Here is an 18,705-nt window from a genome sequence, read left to right on the forward strand (position 1 = left end):
TCTATTCATTTCAGGGTGACCCAGGCCCCGAAGGACCAGCAGGAGAGCCATGTGCACCAGGCGGTGTATCTGGAAACTATACAGATTTCCTAAGAGGACCACCAGGAGAACAAGGACCAAGGGTTTGTTGGTTGCTATGTTATTAATATGCTTAATCATTATAAACATTATGTAGGCAGGACTTAACAAATATTAATGGGCACAGAATTAATCAAAACTAATGTTATCACACATAATGGGTCATTGTATTTGATACAGAGTGGAGACATTTGTTATTAGTTCACTTTGTGTTCAAATATAATTATCGTTAACCAGTTAAACTTAGAAAACATTACCATCATGGTGGATTTCAATGGAAGAACACTGCCAATCTTAATTCATTTTATCTTGTATGTTATTTCCCATCTATGATATTTAACATGACTGAAGTAAATTGGACTTTGAATTAGGTTCTTTTATAAATAGTTAAAACTGTCTTATTACAAAGAGATATGGAACCAAACTTCACCAGTCGTACCGATTCCTGTTTTTGACAAACCACTGAATTTGAAACCAAATCATTTTATATGTTGGATACTTGGTTGGATTCAGTAAAATAAAGGCAGAAGAATGATATTGGTTTATTGATCCATGGTATTATTTATGGAACATTGAGGTTTTGTTAATAAATCATGAAATTGAATTTTATGTCATGTGTAAAGGGACATTTTTTTAAATGTATGACCCATCTTAAAACAGCACTGTTGAGCTAACAATTGTGAAACCATTTGTAGTCTAAGCAATGGTTAAATATTGAATTCTTATCAATCCAACAATTAGCACTTTCTGCACAAAGAAATTGTTTTATTGATGGTATATTTGAATTAAGTCAATCTTCAACAAACATTTTTAAACATTGTAGGTGTACTGATGTTTAACTGTGTTCTTTCTTTCTTTCTTACTTTGACCAAATTTGTTATTAGGGTGATCGTGGTTCTGATGGTATGAAAGGAGATCTTGGCTACCCTGGTCAACCTGTAAGTTAGTGTTTAATCAGTATCATAATCTGCTCTACCTACTAGGTAACTTTGTATGGTCATGCATTAATGCTCTTACAAGTAAAACTGATGTTGTCTACATCATCTATATAAATATCCAAAGTTTTTCGGAACTAGAGATAGATGCCGTTGGTGGCGTCTGGCCAGATGAAGGGGGCTATACCCGGCTACCTGTACATGTATAGACACGTGACGTCACGGGTCTATTAGATCTGTCGATTAAATGCACTTTTTTGGCCCAGATCTATGCTGTTTCATATATTTATCAGCGTTTCTAACCCTTTTGAAACCATTCTAAGGCATTCCATGCGCTACAATGTCAAAATTGTGGCTACATCATAGATATCTCGGGCATCTCAGAGCATTACCTGGTTTTTCCATATGAAAGTAATTAAGGTGTTCCATCAAAGCATTCGTCGTGTGCTGCCACCTAGCGGTGGTTCGGGAACGTTGCGTCAAGTGAAGTACTTGTAAAAACTTCACATGGGATCAATGGTAGGTAATGTTCGGGGTGGGGGGGGGGTCTTGTCAGTATCTCAGAACAAAGGGGGTCTGGACAGATAAGTTGACAGAATAGGGATCATCTGTGTGCAAGTGCTTGCTGCCACCACACTTTTGAGGGAATACCCTATGATAGATGAATTGACTGAATTGTTCTGAACAAGCACACCCAGAAGTGCGTAATATAACGTTGCATGCCAGAGACAAGTGCTCTCACTTGTCATTCGATCAAGTGGTAAGTTCATACAATTTTTATGACAATTGTAAAGAACATTTTATAGATGTGGTGACAGCAATGTTATAAACAAAGGCAAGGGACTGTCTATGGATATGCTGGAGGGAACAGCATTCGACCATTCCACTTTTCAGTAGCATTTTTGCTGTTTGTCTGAATCGGTGCAAGCTTTAAAAATGCACAGGTCCTCTGCAAAATAGGATGTGTATGTGTGCGCGTATACTGCTAGGCAAAGAACAATGATAACTTTCAGACAAATATTTGGTATGACATCATATACCATCATATCTATATTCTGTTGTGAAAAATGCAACATGTTAGCTGGCCTTGCTATTTGAGGGTGACTCCAATTGAAATCTACATCCCCTGTGTATTTATTCCATATATTGTAATAAATTAGCCTTGATTTCTGAAAACCTTCGACAGTCCATAAGTATATATTGGTATGAATGATCTTTCAGACAAAGAGATTGATTCAACCACTACATTCTACTACTAGAGAGTGCTTCGACCACTCACCTAGCATCATGCTAGAGAGCGATTGACCACTCTCTAGACGGCAAGGACTGTGTTAGCTGCCGTTTGATCTTGGATCCAGGAGGAGGTATCCAAGCTGAAACACCTGATGGTGAAACAGCGTAAATGAAGTACATGCATATGACGATGCATTGTGCCATGCTGCATGTGCTATATTGGGAATACATGTAGGTCATTGATTTCAAAGGAGCAGGCTTGCATGTTATCAGGGGTGAAAGGAGGCTTAACAGATAGAGCACAAGTAGAACTTGCAAATGATGAACTTAAGTTTGTTAATGATCTAGATTTACCCCTTACCCCACTGAGTACTAAAGGTTTATGAACCACAAAATTGGGACCTGTGCACAGCTATTATAAATTGGAATTGTTTAGGTGATGATTTTTGCAATTGCTTTGCATACGGGGGCAGGGTTGATCCCTCGTTTGCACAGGATACATCTGAAGTGTCAATATCCAATGATCACACAAACTCAGATGGGTAAGTATAAAATTTTACTTTTGACACACATGACAGAAATCAAAAAGTTGTGCCATTTGCTATTCACAAATATTCCTTTCTATATAATGCTGCAACTATCAATCCGTCAGCAAACTGAACTCCAAATGTCCTCATTATTTAGCCTATTATCTGCGAGATAATAAATACCATTGCATATATTAAACCTAGTTATCTACGTAAACAAATAGTTTAACATAACAAACACGTTTATTTTCCTTACCTGACCCAACTTTCCTTTCCTTTTTCAAAGGGTGAACGAGGCTATAGAGGAGAGAAAGGTGCTAAAGGAATGAACGGGCCAACCGGACCAAGTGTGAGTAAAAATACAGATGTATAACCATTATTCACCTATCTTGACATTTGCTTTATTATTTCTAGGGTATGCAAGGAAATGTTGGTGATAAAGGGGCAAAGGGCATGGTAGGACCAACTGGGAGACCGGTGAGTTATTAGTGTGATCCAGAAGGTAGCCTGATGCTTCCACTATGGATGATGAAGATGATTCGGCATGTGCACAGACATATCACCATTCAATACGTGTAGAGCGCAGCAGTTGCTGGCGTAGTTTTTCCTGTCTGTAATTGTGGTGCAGTAGTGTTTCATCCCATTTTGCTGGAAAATGTAGTTTTCCACTTGGTCTTCACTTTTCACTGTATCTTTCATCAAATGTTCTATCTAAACTGGCGGGATGACATGAGCATATGTTCCTCATCTGTGAGCAGACTCACTCCTGAAAAACAGATAACAAAGATGTGTGAATGAACAGTGAAACGTTGTTGTCCTTTCTAAATCACTTCAGTTTCCTTCTCTTCTTTTCACCCAATTTCATCCATTGGCAACCAAGATCTCATCTCTTTATCATGCATCTTTATACCATCTAATTCTGATCATATTACCACATTTGTTGTCCTTTTTTGCTGATTCAAACTCTTCCTAATCATGACACCCATCTACACCTGTAGAGCTATCGCTTTATTTTCCTTCTTTATCCTTCATCCAATTTCGCCCATTGGCAACCAAGATCTCATGCATCTTTATACCATCCTAATTCTGATCAAATCACCACATTTGTTGTCCTTTTTTGCTGTTTCAAACTCTTCCTAATCATGACATCCATTTACACCTGTAGAGCTATCGCTTCATTTTTTCATCCAATTTCATCCATTGGCAACCAAGATCTCATCACTTGAGATACCATGCATCTTTATACCATCCTAATTCTGATGAAATTACCACATTTGTTGTCCATTTTTTGCTGTTTCAAAATCTTCCTAATCATGACATCCACTTACACCTAATAGAGCTATCACTTCATTTTCTTTCTTTATCCTTCATCCAATTTCATCCATTGGCCAATTCCCTTCATCCAATTTCATCCATTGGCAACCAAGATCTCGTCACTTTATCATGCATCTTTATACCATCCTAATTCTGATCAAATTATCACATTGTTGTCCTTTTTTGCTGTTTCAAACTCTTCCTTATCATGACATCCATCTGCACCTGTTAGCCAATTTTGCTTCTTTTTCCTCCATCCAGTTTCATCCATTGGCTACCACCCAAGCTACCTAATTCTGATCTCATTATCGCATTATCCCTTTTGCTTTAAAACCTATTCATGACATCCGTATCAACATCTGTTGAGCTTCCCGTTTCTTTTCCTTCTTTTTCTTTCACTCTATTACTTCCATCATTTTATCATGTGGTCTATCCATCTATACCTGTGGAGATTTCACTTTTTTTTTGTTCTCTTTCATTCCTTGTATTTTGTCATTGGCAACCAATGAATCGTCAAGTTATCTCTGTACTCTCCGAGTTCTGATTCAATTACCACATTTCTCACTTCACCTGTATTGTCTTTCTATCATGTGATACTATCATCTCAGTCAACATCAGACACTTCAGGTAGTTTATTCCATTGCCATAATCGCTCTATCTTCAAATTGTGAAACTGCACCTGCTGCATCCATCCAAATCACCAAAAAAAGCTCTCTAGATGTTTTGCAGAAAAGGGATGTGCTATTGAAGGAAAAAAATGGCCGTGGCTCCACTACTAACTAAACTTCATCTGCATTAGTGTAGTTTTTATGTATTGTATGGCTTGTCAGTAGAAAGCTAGTGTTTTTATTTGTCAGAGCTCCAGAAAGTATAAATATTTGATAGTAAGTATAATTTTATTAAAATGCCCATATTGATATTGTCATTGTTGCAATTAAGTGTCTTGGGACTTTGGGAGTAAACGGGATGGTCTAATTTCCCAGGACCAGTCCAGACTGGTGTCAGGTTATGATTTTAGTAACTAATTGGAGCAGGTCGGGATACACTCAATACTTGCTTGTATCAAAAGAGGATGATGTGCATTGGTATTTTTGGTAGAAGTACCGTAAAACTTCAGCTACAAACATATGGAGTACTTCTGATGAAGCTAAATTAATCAAGTCACCATTATGGAATTTGAGCAAATAAATTACAGATCCAAGCATATACAAACAAGTACTATTGTAAGATCTATTATATTGACATATTTACGCATGTATCATATTAATTTAGCTTTCATCAAAAACACTATATATGTTTGTAGACAAGGTTTTATGGCATGTTCATATATAGTAATTAGCAGTATTTTTCATCAGTATAATGGAACATAGTCACTCCAAAATTGTATTTGTTAGTACATTTTCATACAAAAGTATTTTTTTAAATAAAAATGCACCATGACAATTTGGCAATGAACTGGATGAAGTTCAGGATTTGTCTATGTAATTTTGCAGTATTGGACATGCAGCAAATACCAGTTTAAGCTTACTTGCATGATATGGCATGGAAATTTCTGCATTTCAGTCATGCACTTATCATTATTATTAGGGGGCATTTTATTAGGAACATTGTGGACTGTTATACTTTCTCAAGAAAGTACCTTATACCGAAACCTTGGGAATGCATGAACTGTCATTCAGTTTTTAGTGCTTTTGTATTATAGGGTAAACGTGGAAAGGATGGTAATCCAGGACTACCAGGTTCAAAGGGTGACACTGGACAGGGAGGTTTACCCGGATCACCCGGTTACAATGGACCAGAGGTAAGTTGTTTTAAATACATGTCATCTTGTACTACTGTAAAGTGTGGACATTTTCGCACAATTAATTTTTGAACGGTTTCCTTGTTTTTAAATTTATTATTCTAAGTTTCCTTGTGCACAAAAGGAATAAATTCGTTCGTTGTTATTTTCGTGGTAGCAGCTAGGAAAGCGTAAAACGCAAAAATAAATGTAGCGCAAAAATGTCCACTTTTACAGTACTCCATATTTGATTTTTGTTAATGTGCATCAGTGTATGCTTACACACTCTGCAAGCACAAGTGGCATAGGTGTAGCACCTATTGGCAAAGCTAGGGGCAAGGAAGGGCACATGCCCTAGGTGCCGTCTTAGGGCCACACCAAATCGACTCGATGCCACCTACATCAATTCTGTAAGTTCTCCAAGCAGTAAAAGTCTTTGGCATGTTTCAAACACATTTCAACGTGAATAGCCATTTGAAAGACCATTTAAAGACCGAAATTCAACTTGATTATAACCCAATGTTTGCACGCACCGCCTGGAGTTGTTTCAGGAATTGGGAGGTGGATGCCTTTCTGTATCCTTAATATCCCTGGTTGCACCCAAATACATATGTACCATTGTATATTTGTCCACAATACTCCGAATGAGACTGAAGCAATAAAAAAAAAACCTCTTCAAATGAGTCTTATATTGTCAGAGAACACAGACAAATTAAGGTTTGAAAGTATTTACTGTCAAAGTGCTCAGTAAATGGCAGAGTTACAGGTTTATTTGAATGTCACAGCGTACATTATATGGCATCAGAATATATGTAGAATTTATTTTACTGTTTTGTTTCCTTTCACAGGGGCAAAAAGGTGAAGGAGGTATCAAAGGAAGAATAGGACTACAAGGACCTCCAGTAAGTTTTTTGTTTTTATCTGGTAGCCTTCTCACCATATCAGAATAGGAATCCTTCTATTCTCCTTTAAAACTACTTATATGAAGAGCTCTATTGCAAAAGCCCTTACATCCACCTCTGGCTAATAATTGAGGTATAACACATTGCCCAGTGGGTATTGTTTTTTATTTTAACAATGTTTCTCAATTTCACTGAATTGTTTACCCAAGTAGTTTTTCATTGGGACGCTCAAGAATCTAAACAGTAGGGGAGGGATGCGGACCAAAAATGTTAGTCATTTTTCCCCTAGCATGGCTAGTAATAATAGTAAACACATCAAAAGAAATAAGTCCCCCTCTGAACATGTCGTCATAACATTGTAAGGTTTCGTTTTGTACCAATAAAACTAACTTTGAAATAATTATATGACTGTTTACTAAGTGCTGTGTGAAAATGAGAGATTTCCATGACTTCAGGGCTGAATGAGCCTAAATTGAAGGCAAAAACTGCCCTTTTCAAAAGTCACAAAGTAGGCCTATGCTTGTCACAAAAGTGGATTCATGGCTTGTCACTAATGGAAAACCCCATGTGTTTGAGTGCAGTTTAAAATCCTCACCAAGTGAACATTTACTGTAATGTGTGTCGATTCTTGATCATTCAGCCATGCAAATCCCCTTGGTGCAGAGTTCAGCACAGTGAGTTGTAAGATGGCCAGTTCCATTCCTGGTCCCAATCGCCTTGCAGTTAACAAGCATAGGCCTACTTTGTGACTTTTGGAAAGGGCAGTTTTTGTCTTCAATTTGGGTTCATTCAGCCATGAAGTCATGGACATCTTTCATTTTCACAAAACACTTAGTAAACAATCATATAATTATTTCTAAGTAACTTTTATTGATACAAAGTTTTACTCTACGATCTTATGGACGAAATTTTCAGAGGGGACTTATTTCTTTTGATGTGTTTATTACTACTGACTCGTGCCCCCAATAGCTATGGCCATAATCCCATGCTTCATTCTATATTTTCGTCATCTATGCTACCATATGAAAATATTGGGGTTTTCACTATCAAATCATTGAATATATGAACGTGCATGTTTTCAAGATTTTGTACTCGTTGGACTTTGCACTTTATAACATGTGCAATTGGCATATGAAAGGGTATGGAAAGTGTGTGAATGCACAAATAAATGATTTGTGCATTAAAGTAAACCTTGGTTGTCGTGCTAGTATTACAAAGCGTTGTGGTAGTAATCTGAAGGTCGCTAGTTCAAATCCGGCCGGATGCACTGTTTTTTTTCAACGTTTATGTGCACTGGCCTACTCTGGGAAAGATTAAAATTTGTTCATTTTAAACCTTGGTTGGTTTATAGGTAATCAAAAACACATTTTCAGATTCAGATTGACCCGATTAGATTGATGTGTTATCCGAACCGAAAGTTCTGATCTTGGTGTGATCTGCCATCCATTATTTAAAGTATATGCAAATATACTATGAGTAGCACTATGCAACACGCACTGTGATATAGTTCAGGTGGTATATACTTTGCCGATCACTTGATCAAATTCAGCCACTATAATTTCTCTTACAGGGGGAAGCAACTGATGTTGACAACAAAGGTGAACGAGGCCCACCAGGTATGCAGGGGCGTGAAGGCAGACCAGGTCCTCAAGGACCAGGTGGAGAAAAAGGAACCACTGGTAAGAAGTTTTTGACTACTTGATGCTTCTTTGACCCATTTCATTTTCCTGAGAAGCTTGAGATTATAAGAACACATTTTAAGGATTTTTAGTGTTGCAGTTGCTGTACAATTTTTTTTTTTTTAAATAAGGACCTCTGCACATGCATTTTGAATGTATCCAGCTAGGGAAGTGTATGTCATTAACCAGCTAGGGATTCCTCTAGGAATAAGGCTCGCTGGTAAATGAGTGTTCTGGCAATGGTACAAATGGTACATGCAATTTCTATCTGTGAGTGGCCACGCAACAGTGACAGTTGGTGTTAAAAAGGATGTGAACAAGTCCATTTGCAATGCGCTACATTATCTCAACTTTTGCCTGGGCTCTTCGTTCCTCCAGAGATACCCATTGCAGTTCTTAATGCATGCTGGATACATTGCTAGTTTGTTTTATAATCGGATAAACCTAGCATATTTTTGTTGAGCAATTTCCAGTCTCCAAAAGTTGTTGATGGTGTAAAGATCCCAGATGATACTGGCATGCATATTCCATCGCTGGACACAGATAATCTTTTGTGAAAGCTGTGCTGGGCATCGGTGAGCTAGGATATGTCGTATTGAGCAATCTAGATAGCTTGTTGATTCTATGATAATCTGTTTTGTTCCTTGTAGGTTTGCCTGGTATGGAAGGTGTACCTGGAACACCAGGTCCAAGAGGACCACCAGGAGCACCAGGTCCTTCTGGTGAAGGAGAGAAGGGAGACGCAGGAAACCCAGGTTAGTAAAAAGTGGCTTAGTCACAACTCGGTTGGAAATTCGTTATCTGCATAAATGGTGAATTTTGTGAGGATAAATGATGTTATTTGTTTTCACCTTGAACTTGTCATTTATACACACTACACTAGGATCCACAACATGCTCATCTATCAGGGCACAGTTCTTTAACCCCAATACATTTGTACATTCATTGAAAGACCTTTGAAAATTTGGGTACAAAAACTCATACTCTGCAACTTGAGGTCAAATTTTGCACTACCAGTGTTTAATTGAGGTTATTGAACTATGCCATTAGGATGCGGCCATTGTGGTCCATAGTGACAGTATTGTATAATGAAAAATGTATAATGAAAATTGTATAATTTTATATTGTATAATGTATAATAAAATTGTATAATGAAAAATTTTCACAACTTCAAAAAATCTTTGGTATTTAAAAAAAATACACTAGTTTGATTACCCAATACCCATCTCATGTCTTTCACTAGAAAATTTGAAAAAATGTTTCAAAATCTAAAAATACAGGGTTTATACTATTTAAAAAAAAAATATTGCGAATATATAATCAACAGGTTTAAATGGTTCGAAATCAATAATTGCAATGTATTTTAGTGTTTTGTATGTAAAAGCTGGGCAGTTTTGAAGATTCAACCTCCTTATATATATTTAACCCACCAGAGTCTGGTCCTAAGTCCAGAGACCTCAGAGAATTGTTTGATGCCTACCCAAGACAAGCAGATATGCAGTTCAAGAAATACTTCCCAAGACACCTTCAAAGAAGCATTATAATGGAGTGCTCATCTGTATAAGGTTGAACTAAGGCTCCGTAGGTGACTGCACTGGTGCTCTACCAATGAATTACTTCTATATCTTTTCCCTTCTCATCAACAGGTCTGCCAGGTGTGCCAGGAGCTAAAGGACAGCCAGGTACTCCAGGTTTTGAGGGCCCTAAAGGTGATCAAGGTAACCAAGGCTTAGGTATCAGAGGACCACCAGGTATGGATGGTTTGCCAGGTCCTTCCGGTGCACCAGGTTTCCCAGGACCACCAGGAGAAAGGGGAAGTACAGGTAAGGTTGACTTTGACTTTGAAAGAATACTCTGCAACTCCTCTGATGAGGTCACCTGCAGAGGGTAGTGGGTGCGCACGAGGGTTTGCTAGTTCTTTTTTGCTGAGGTCTCTCTGAGATATGCTGTAACTTGAGTCTTGAATGTGTCTGGGCTTGCTATGTTGATTATATGTTCAGGAATATAGTTCCATTCAGCAATGGTACGTGGAAAAAAGGACTGATTGAAGCAGTCCTTTTTGGCAAATGGTCTATTAAAGGCTTTTGTATTCTGCAGACGGGTTGGGCGCTGGGCTGGCTGTAAGAACGTCAACGCCGGTATGCCCACCTGATCATTTACAATCTTGAACGAGTTGGTTTTTAATTCAGGATTTTGTGCTGCCATGAGATGTCAATATTTCAACTTTCTCCTGGCATAGAAATTTTATTTTTATAAAAGTGTAACAATTGGCAAATAGTCTTGTGGTTGAATACTTTATATTAGTTTTGATTTATTAAGTGAATTACTATCTGCTTATTAGATTTTGCTTATTACATATTGTCTTCATAATAGCTTTATTGCTAGTCATTTTATCAGTGTTTAAAGTCATTTCTGACATATGAATGTAACACTGACTGTAGCTGTAAGTTAAGTGGACGTTAGGAACACAATTTTCCACCCTACAATAATGTTCAATTCCTTTGATATTTATGTGATTAGGAGCTCCAGGTATACCAGGAGAAACAAAGGGTACAATAGGCCCACGTGGACCTCCAGGACCCCCAGGAGCTACTGGACAACGTGGTGATCTTGGAGAAAAAGGAGATCGAGGATTCGATGGAAGACCAGGTAAAAAATTATTCTGAGGTTATTTAGAATAAGGGTGTGTCACTCGATTGACAGCCTCATCCCCCCTTTTACACCATCAAAATAGCGATATGAACAAATACCGTAGAATTCCGTCTAGAAGCATATATGCCTCTAAACGAGGGTTTTTTTTAACGAAAGATATGAAAGGCCAATACCCTTCTCAAAAACATTGCAATAGATTGGTCTTACAAATATTCATGTTTGTACAGCCGCCGTTATCAGTAATATAGTTGTTCAAACTCCAAATAACGTTTCTGTTGAGAGTGTCTGCCTCTTGTCTCTTGTGTCAAAAAACCTCGTTTAGAGGCATATATATGCTTGTAGACGGAATTTTACGGTAGTGTAAATGCAACGTTAAGGATCATGGAAAAGTACAACATATATATGCTTGTAGACGGAATTTTACGGTAGTGTAAATGCAACGTTAAGGATCATGGAAAAGTACAACATATATATGCTTGTAGACGGAATTTTACGGTATGTGGTAGTTGCTGGTTACCACCCTGTAACTCATAGTAAGTCATGTACTGTTTTAATGAAATGGGCTATTCCATTTAAAATCCACACTACCCCTGTGGAAGATTTTTCATACACCTGCTGAGAAAGATTCATTATGAATCCACATATGGAGGGCAAGTTTCAAATAGAGTCGGTTACTGTGCTAATTCCATTTGAAATTTGCACGCCACCTGTTGGAGATGTTTCCAAAATCTTCCACAGGGGTAGTGTGGATTTTAAATGGAATAGCCCAATAGATTGTTATATAATTAGTGCAAAATCATAACATCAGCTTTGAATTGGCCCAAAGACATTTCTTTGCAAATTTGTGAAGACGTTATTCCAAAAATGGGCTGCCCTGACATGTAATAAGGTAAACCAGAATTTGAATTACATTACGATTTCTAGTTCCATGAGCATGGGGATTGTGTGAGCATATTAAAATTGTGAGGATAGATATGAAGGACTAAGATTATTTCTTAAACATTTGAATACTACAAGTATCAGTAAGTTATTTACCCATTGAAGAGAATGCGTCATGTCATTTATTTATATCAGCAGACAACATAGTTGTTGCCAGATTATCATGAAGTATGGAGCTTATTTTGAGAATCAAGGTAAAAAATTAAAAATTAGATCATACAGAGCTATCATCAAATTGGGGTATGTCAAGATGTTATGCGAGGTGCACCGATGTGACTCCTAGTAATTTTTGAAGAGGATAATTAAAACATTCTAAACGTCTCTGGTGTTTTTAAGTGATAATCTTGAAGGTGGTTGTATTTTATAATGCTCATTAAGTCTGATTTTGTGTTGCACTTGTAGGTCCAGCTGGAGAACCATGTGGTTCATGCCCACCAGGAATACCAGGCCAGAAAGGTGACCTAGGTCCATCTGGACCAAATGGGTTCCCAGGACGCCAAGGATTTGATGGACCACCAGGAATCCCTGGTCTTTCAGGAGAAAGAGGACTAAAAGGACAACCTGGTCTTAATGGTCAAAATGTAAGTGAATATATTGCCAACTGGTTGAAAACCGGTAACATTGCATTTTAGAGGTGTATTTTCAATTTGTGAGAAGTCAAATATATATCTTAACCCCATGAGAACTACCTGCCGATTGGCCCAAAAGAAGTTTTCATTTTCAATTGGACTGTTGGACCAATCAGCAACATTGTTAGAATAATTTCGCCACACAAAAAATTGTGGTGAATTATTTGTAAAGCTCCATTCTGATTGGTGATTAAAGTGAAAATATCATGTAATTGACTAATCAGAGACAATGTTAGATTGGCAGGTAGTGCTCAGGGGGTTAAGAATTTCAAGGAGCTAATGTGTAAGAAACATTGCTCAAACATGAATCTCAAATGAATCACAACATACAAACCAAATGAATCTCAACACAAGCCAGATCTTTGAAAAAGTAACCGTTTTAGTTACATCGGTCTAAAACCCTTTCCTTACTAAGGTATATTTGGTTGCATAAGTTATACATTTTGTATCCAAACCTCCCTTTTGGATCTATATATCAAACCAACCTGGACTAGGAGCCTTTTCACAAATGATGAATGTAATGCTTGATATTGGTTGGAGCTTGTGAAACATTATTTCGATCAACTTGCAGCTTAACTGCCTCAACTATTACTAGGACCTTATTATGCCTCCAGTTGGTCATGCCACTTGCAAGAGCAGGTGCACATGCACTCAGTTTATGTGCATAGTTAACTGTGCACATAAAGCATGTGCATTGCAATAAATATTCGACGGTACAGCAAGTATATAAGAAGATCATTGAGAGGTCAATTTCCAAAATCAATTGACCAAAAAAAGATTTCCACTTTGTTTTACCTTCAATTTGCTGCTTTTTTTTTCATATTAAAGGGTATACCTGGAGAGCAAGGTCCATTTGGTGTAAAAGGAGACAAAGGTGAACGTGGTTTCTCACTCCCAGGTATTAAAGGTCAACCTGGTCCAGAAGGTCTTTCTGGGGAACCAGGATTTAAAGGCAATAAGGGAACTCCAGGCTTTCCAGGAGCACCATGTGACATACGAGGACAATTGAAGGTAAGAAAAACGACTATGTTTTATGTTTAACAATTGTACTAATAAAAACTATAATTTACAATATCTTAATGCTTTGTGCATATCAATACATTTGTTATGCATATATATTGGATTGAAAAATAAATACCATTGAGAAAATGATAGTTTGCATTTTTCATTCATTAGTAATTAAACACTTTGTTAAAATACAATCATTTTATGAAATAATGAGTGTATAGTATAGTTATTTCTGAGTGTATAACATGTTATGTAAAAAAAACTGACTTGTAGGAAGCATGAAAAAGGAAATTACTACACTGACAGATTTGAATCAAATGTGGTATTTTTACTGTAGGGTACTAAGGGTGCACAGGGTATTCCTGGCGATCCTGGTCCAGCAGGAGCACCTGGTCAACCAGGTATAAGAGGTGCTAAGGGTGAACCAAGCATTGGCCCACCAGGTGTACCAGGAGAGGATGGAGAGAGAGGAGACCCAGGAAATTTTGGACCACAAGGACAAAAGGGTAGGTTTAGAATTGTATCCAAAATGAACTCATTTTAATGGACATTAGGATATATAATTAGTCACGGTTGTTTGATGGCATGTAGACCTAGTTCATTTTTAAGCAAAGTTGAACACTGATGGTGCTATTTATCTTCAATTTTGTTTACATCATAAAAATGAGTAACATAAAGCAAGGAAAAATTTCAAACTACTTTTTATCATGAAATGATAGGAATACTAGTAACTCATATCATTGGGCTAAAGTTGATTTAAAATATGTAAATAGCACCCTCAATTTGCACTCAAATATACAGTTTATAGAATAAAAAATACTATAAAAAGGCATTAAAAGATGAAAAATTTGATAAAGAAAAGAACTTAAAAATAGCTAAAAATATATATAAAATTATGTATATTAGTGTGATAGCTGTTGGTACTGTACTAAAATTGAAAATTAATGTTTGATAGAAACATTAACAAACAATCACATCAAACAACATAGTGTTTGTATCAGACCGGCAAAATCACTGTTTTGAGAAATTCGCCTGTTTATGATAACATTTAAATGCTGCATGAAGACAATTGGTCGATGATTTTAATGTATTCTGTATTGTACCGCATTTCCATTGTGGCTTTAAGAAGATTTTGAATTTAAGCAAGTGTTTGAAGAAAACCCAGATTTTTCAGGGTCTGGCAGTATAGAATTGACATAAGACTAACATTAAATTTGGTTTGCTTTTGCTTTTGCAGGACAGAAAGGTGAAAACATTATGAGGGAAGGACCTGGCACCGTAGGACCCAAAGGAGATCGAGGTCCTATGGGACCAATGGGACCACCGGAGAACCAGGTTTTCCAGGTAAACATACTACCATCAATTTTCCCCATAAATGCGTCATATCATTCCAAAATCATTTTAAATTTGTGAGGACCAAATGAACAATTATTTGCCAAAAGTAAACTTGTGTAATGTTTTATGAAGAGTAGTTGCATCACATATGCAACATTTCTAGTCTCAAGCCCAAACTGCATGTGGCTTAATTGCGAACATGCCAACAGAAACGAGCTGTGAAGGAGGCTACATAGTGATGTTGTTCACTCCAATTTGGAGTAACCGGTCGGAAAAAACAACAGTTGGCCGTGGAATTTAATTTTTAAGTTTGACAGTATAATGAATGGTAAATCAAGTAAGTAACTTCCACTCTGCAGACCTTAAAACTTGTTTGATTCTACTGACTTTTTGTGATCTAAATGTACACCAATGAGCAATCATCAACAACAACATTCGAATTGATGACTTGTTTTCACTCGACCGTGAGTTGCATCATCAACCGGAAGTGACGTGGTACGGACCCACAGAATATGCCATATTACTTTTTGCTGAACCATGAAATGGTATCAGCCTATATTTGTGTAGGTTACTTACTAATTTACTGACTCGCCTTTTTTCCTTTTTTGCATGCAGGCCCCAAAGGCTTCGGACGGACCTTCTGGCGTACCAGGATTTGCGGGTGAGAAGGGTGATCGAGGTGATCGTGGTTTCCCTGGTGCCTCTACTCCAGGCCTTCCTGGTGAGAAAGGTTACCCTGGTATTCCTGGAGACAAAGGCAGTCCTGGCAGTCCCGGTGATTCAGGTATCCCTGGACCAGTTGGCTTTCCTGGACCTACCGGACCGAAAGTAAGTTTATGCTCAAGACCATAATGCATCTCATTGAGATCCTGAATTTACTGACCCTCATGTATGCCCAGTTTTGGACACACATCAAAGATACTGCCAACCATGTCTACTAGTAGAACATGTACACTGTTATACTAGGTCAGTGACTGCAAATCTTTTGTGTGAAATAAGGCCAATAGGATCAGGCGCAAAACATGAATTTTATTTTATTTACTTCAACACGATATAAGTGTCTTAAAAGGGCATTTCGTGATCCACAGCCTCATCCCCCCACTTTTTTCAAAAAAAGTTGAGATTTTTATACCACTGGAAACCTCTGGCTACATAATGTTTATGTACCAAAAATGTCTTGCAGATTAATTCGTTTAGCAAAAATATTGTCAAATTTGAATTACAAATTACAACAGTGGCATATGGAGCAGTGTAATACACATAATCATGCATAACTCACAAACACAAAATCGGAATCAACTGAAATTTTGTGAATAAGCTTTTTTGCGTGGATATCTACTGAAAAAAGTCATAAAAAGAGGATGCTAGGATCACGAAATCCTCCTTTAAATTATTATTTTTTACCAATGGAATTATATACTCAAGTGCAATATAAATTCAGGGGTTCAGTATCGATATGGTATAGGGAATACCATGTGCTCTAGTCTGACACTTGTCGCAGGGTTATTTGTTATCCCTGATAACTAATAATATTGACGATGAAGTTGCTTAATACTTAATATAATAAAATGAACATTAGCCTCTATAAAACCATCGCAAGCCAAGTTGAAGTCTTTGAATTATGTAGCCTAAAATTGCTCATGCATAAAATGTATTTTTATTTGATGAGTCATTTGCATAATTATATAAAATGTATTGTTTTACTTCTTTCTTGTTTGCCAATTTCAAAGGGAGAATCAGGGTTCCCTGGTACACCAGGAGGACAAGGACTACGTGGTCTCCCTGGACCCCCTGGCCCAGGTGGTATGAATGGAGACCGAGGTAACACTGGTGACCCTGGTCGCCCAGGACTTCCTGGTACTCCAGGTTTGTCTGGAGAGAAAGGTAAGTTATATTTGTATTAGGCTAAAAAATGTTTGTCTCAAAGCCCATGGCAGTTTCAAAAATGAACGTGGAATGCATTTTGGGGGGTTTACAGATTTTTTAAAAATTCATCACAAAAATTTGCGAGTATTGAATTGAGTAAATTATCTCAGAATTTCATGATTTTGCAGCAAAAAACAAAAACAAACAAAGGAAATACAAAATTAATTTGCTGTTTCAACTGAAATGAACACGATAAGAAAAACAAACACACACACCTTGAAACGTTTTGTGTTTGCTGGGTAGTAAAGTTAGTCTTGCACATTTAAATGTATTAAGTCCAATAGTTAATGAATGTAATCATGCCCACATATTTTACTATGTTGATAACTTAATTCAATAGGTGACATGGGTCCACGAGGTTTCGCAGGTAATCCAGGACTTGATGGTGAGAAAGGTGAATCTATCCCAGGAAGAGATGGTCCTCCAGGTAGACCAGGATTCCCAGGACAAGATGGTAGGTATATCATAGTTTGCAGTGCAGTTCTTCAGCGTTCTGCCAATTTGGCGCAGTTTATGGCGTATACGGAAGTGGGGTTCTGATGGGCTAATTGAATCATATCATCATCACATCGGCACCTCATTCGCTGGTCAACCTTTACTTTTTGTAGAGTCGTTTTGTAAAGCTTTAAAAGGATGAATTCAAATTACACAGTGATAATGACATGTATTGATAGCATTATATTGATAATTTGAAAATAATTATATTCCAAACATTATAGTTCAGTATACTCGAGTCATTAAACTGATATATAGCCTGTATATAAAGTGGAGACACTAACCTAACCATGAGATTTGAAGTAAAATGTTTGTAATTTTCAGTTATTATATTTTATCAGTCGTTAATATATCTACAGCAATTAATCGACAATAATGCATTTGTAACAATACTGGAATCTCCTTGACTCTAAAATAAAACCATTTTAGAAGTTTAGTTACCACATTGTTGATACTAGTCGACACATTAATGACGCCCTCAAATGAAGTGATATATATATGATCAGAGTTCATCTGAAAAATAAATCTAGTTAGCCCCCCAATAAGTTTGTTTCTGGTCTCACAGGAGATTGGAAATGGAATGCAGTATGATCTTTTGCTAAAAAAACCTAAAGAAGTACATATAGAAGCTTTAATCAATAGTTATTCAACTCTTAATTACATGATGTCAGGGGTGTCCAAGCAGGCTACGTTGGACATATACAATAATATAATGTATAATTTTTAAACCTTTCTCGCATGTCTGTCTGTCTTATATATACAGGTTCAAAGGGAGAACCTGGCCTTCGAGGAGAAAAGGGTTTACCAGGATTTGCAGCAGGTAAAGGAGAGCCTGGAGTCCCTGGCTTCCCAGGAGCAAAGGGAGACCCAGGATTGCCTGGCCTCAATGGTCCACCCGGATTACCTGGACGACAAGGAATAGATGGAAATCCAGGTAAGTATTGTCTACAATATAGTTCAATATTTTACATACATCGGACTATTACATTTAAAATCCACACTGCCCCTGTGGAAGTTTTTGGAATTATGTTGCACAGAGGGATAATGAATTTCAAATGAAATGAACACATTGGGCAGCTTCATTTGAATTTCATACACCCTCTGAGGAAGATTCAACCTGAATGTTTCACAGAGTGATGGTGAGTTTCAAATGTAGCTGCCTATGTGCTCATTTCATTTGAAAATCATACTCCCCTGTGGAAGATATTTCCCAAATCTTCCACAGGGGCAGTATGGATTTTAAATGTAATAGCCCATTTTGTTGTTCAACAAG

At 37.3% G+C, this 18,705-nt stretch overlaps 1 protein-coding gene across 2 annotated transcripts in view; it reads left to right on the forward strand.

Moving 5' to 3' along the window:
• Positions 1–18,705, forward strand: part of LOC140155326 (uncharacterized) — an 83,491-nt gene that overhangs the window by 45,909 nt on the left and 18,877 nt on the right. The window contains exons 10-26 of one of the 2 annotated variants that reach the window (XM_072178118.1): positions 15–122; positions 963–1,016; positions 3,060–3,122; positions 5,790–5,888; positions 6,716–6,769; positions 8,340–8,448; positions 9,099–9,203; positions 10,095–10,271; positions 10,969–11,097; positions 12,442–12,620; positions 13,497–13,679; positions 14,014–14,182; positions 14,914–15,020; positions 15,627–15,839; positions 16,742–16,895; positions 17,278–17,391; positions 18,196–18,366. In XM_072178118.1, the coding sequence (XP_072034219.1) occupies positions 15–122; positions 963–1,016; positions 3,060–3,122; positions 5,790–5,888; positions 6,716–6,769; positions 8,340–8,448; positions 9,099–9,203; positions 10,095–10,271; positions 10,969–11,097; positions 12,442–12,620; positions 13,497–13,679; positions 14,014–14,182; positions 14,914–15,020; positions 15,627–15,839; positions 16,742–16,895; positions 17,278–17,391; positions 18,196–18,366 (2,188 nt within the window). Of the gene's footprint in view, positions 1–14; positions 123–962; positions 1,017–3,059; positions 3,123–3,187; positions 3,251–5,789; positions 5,889–6,715; positions 6,770–8,339; positions 8,449–9,098; positions 9,204–10,094; positions 10,272–10,968; positions 11,098–12,441; positions 12,621–13,496; positions 13,680–14,013; positions 14,183–14,913; positions 15,021–15,626; positions 15,840–16,741; positions 16,896–17,277; positions 17,392–18,195; positions 18,367–18,705 lie in introns of both variants that reach the window. The other variant, XM_072178117.1, reaches the window with a different exon arrangement.

The sequence above is a fragment of the Amphiura filiformis genome, chromosome 6, assembly GCF_039555335.1.
Source record: "Amphiura filiformis chromosome 6, Afil_fr2py, whole genome shotgun sequence".
NCBI lineage: Eukaryota > Metazoa > Echinodermata > Ophiuroidea > Amphilepidida > Amphiuridae > Amphiura > Amphiura filiformis.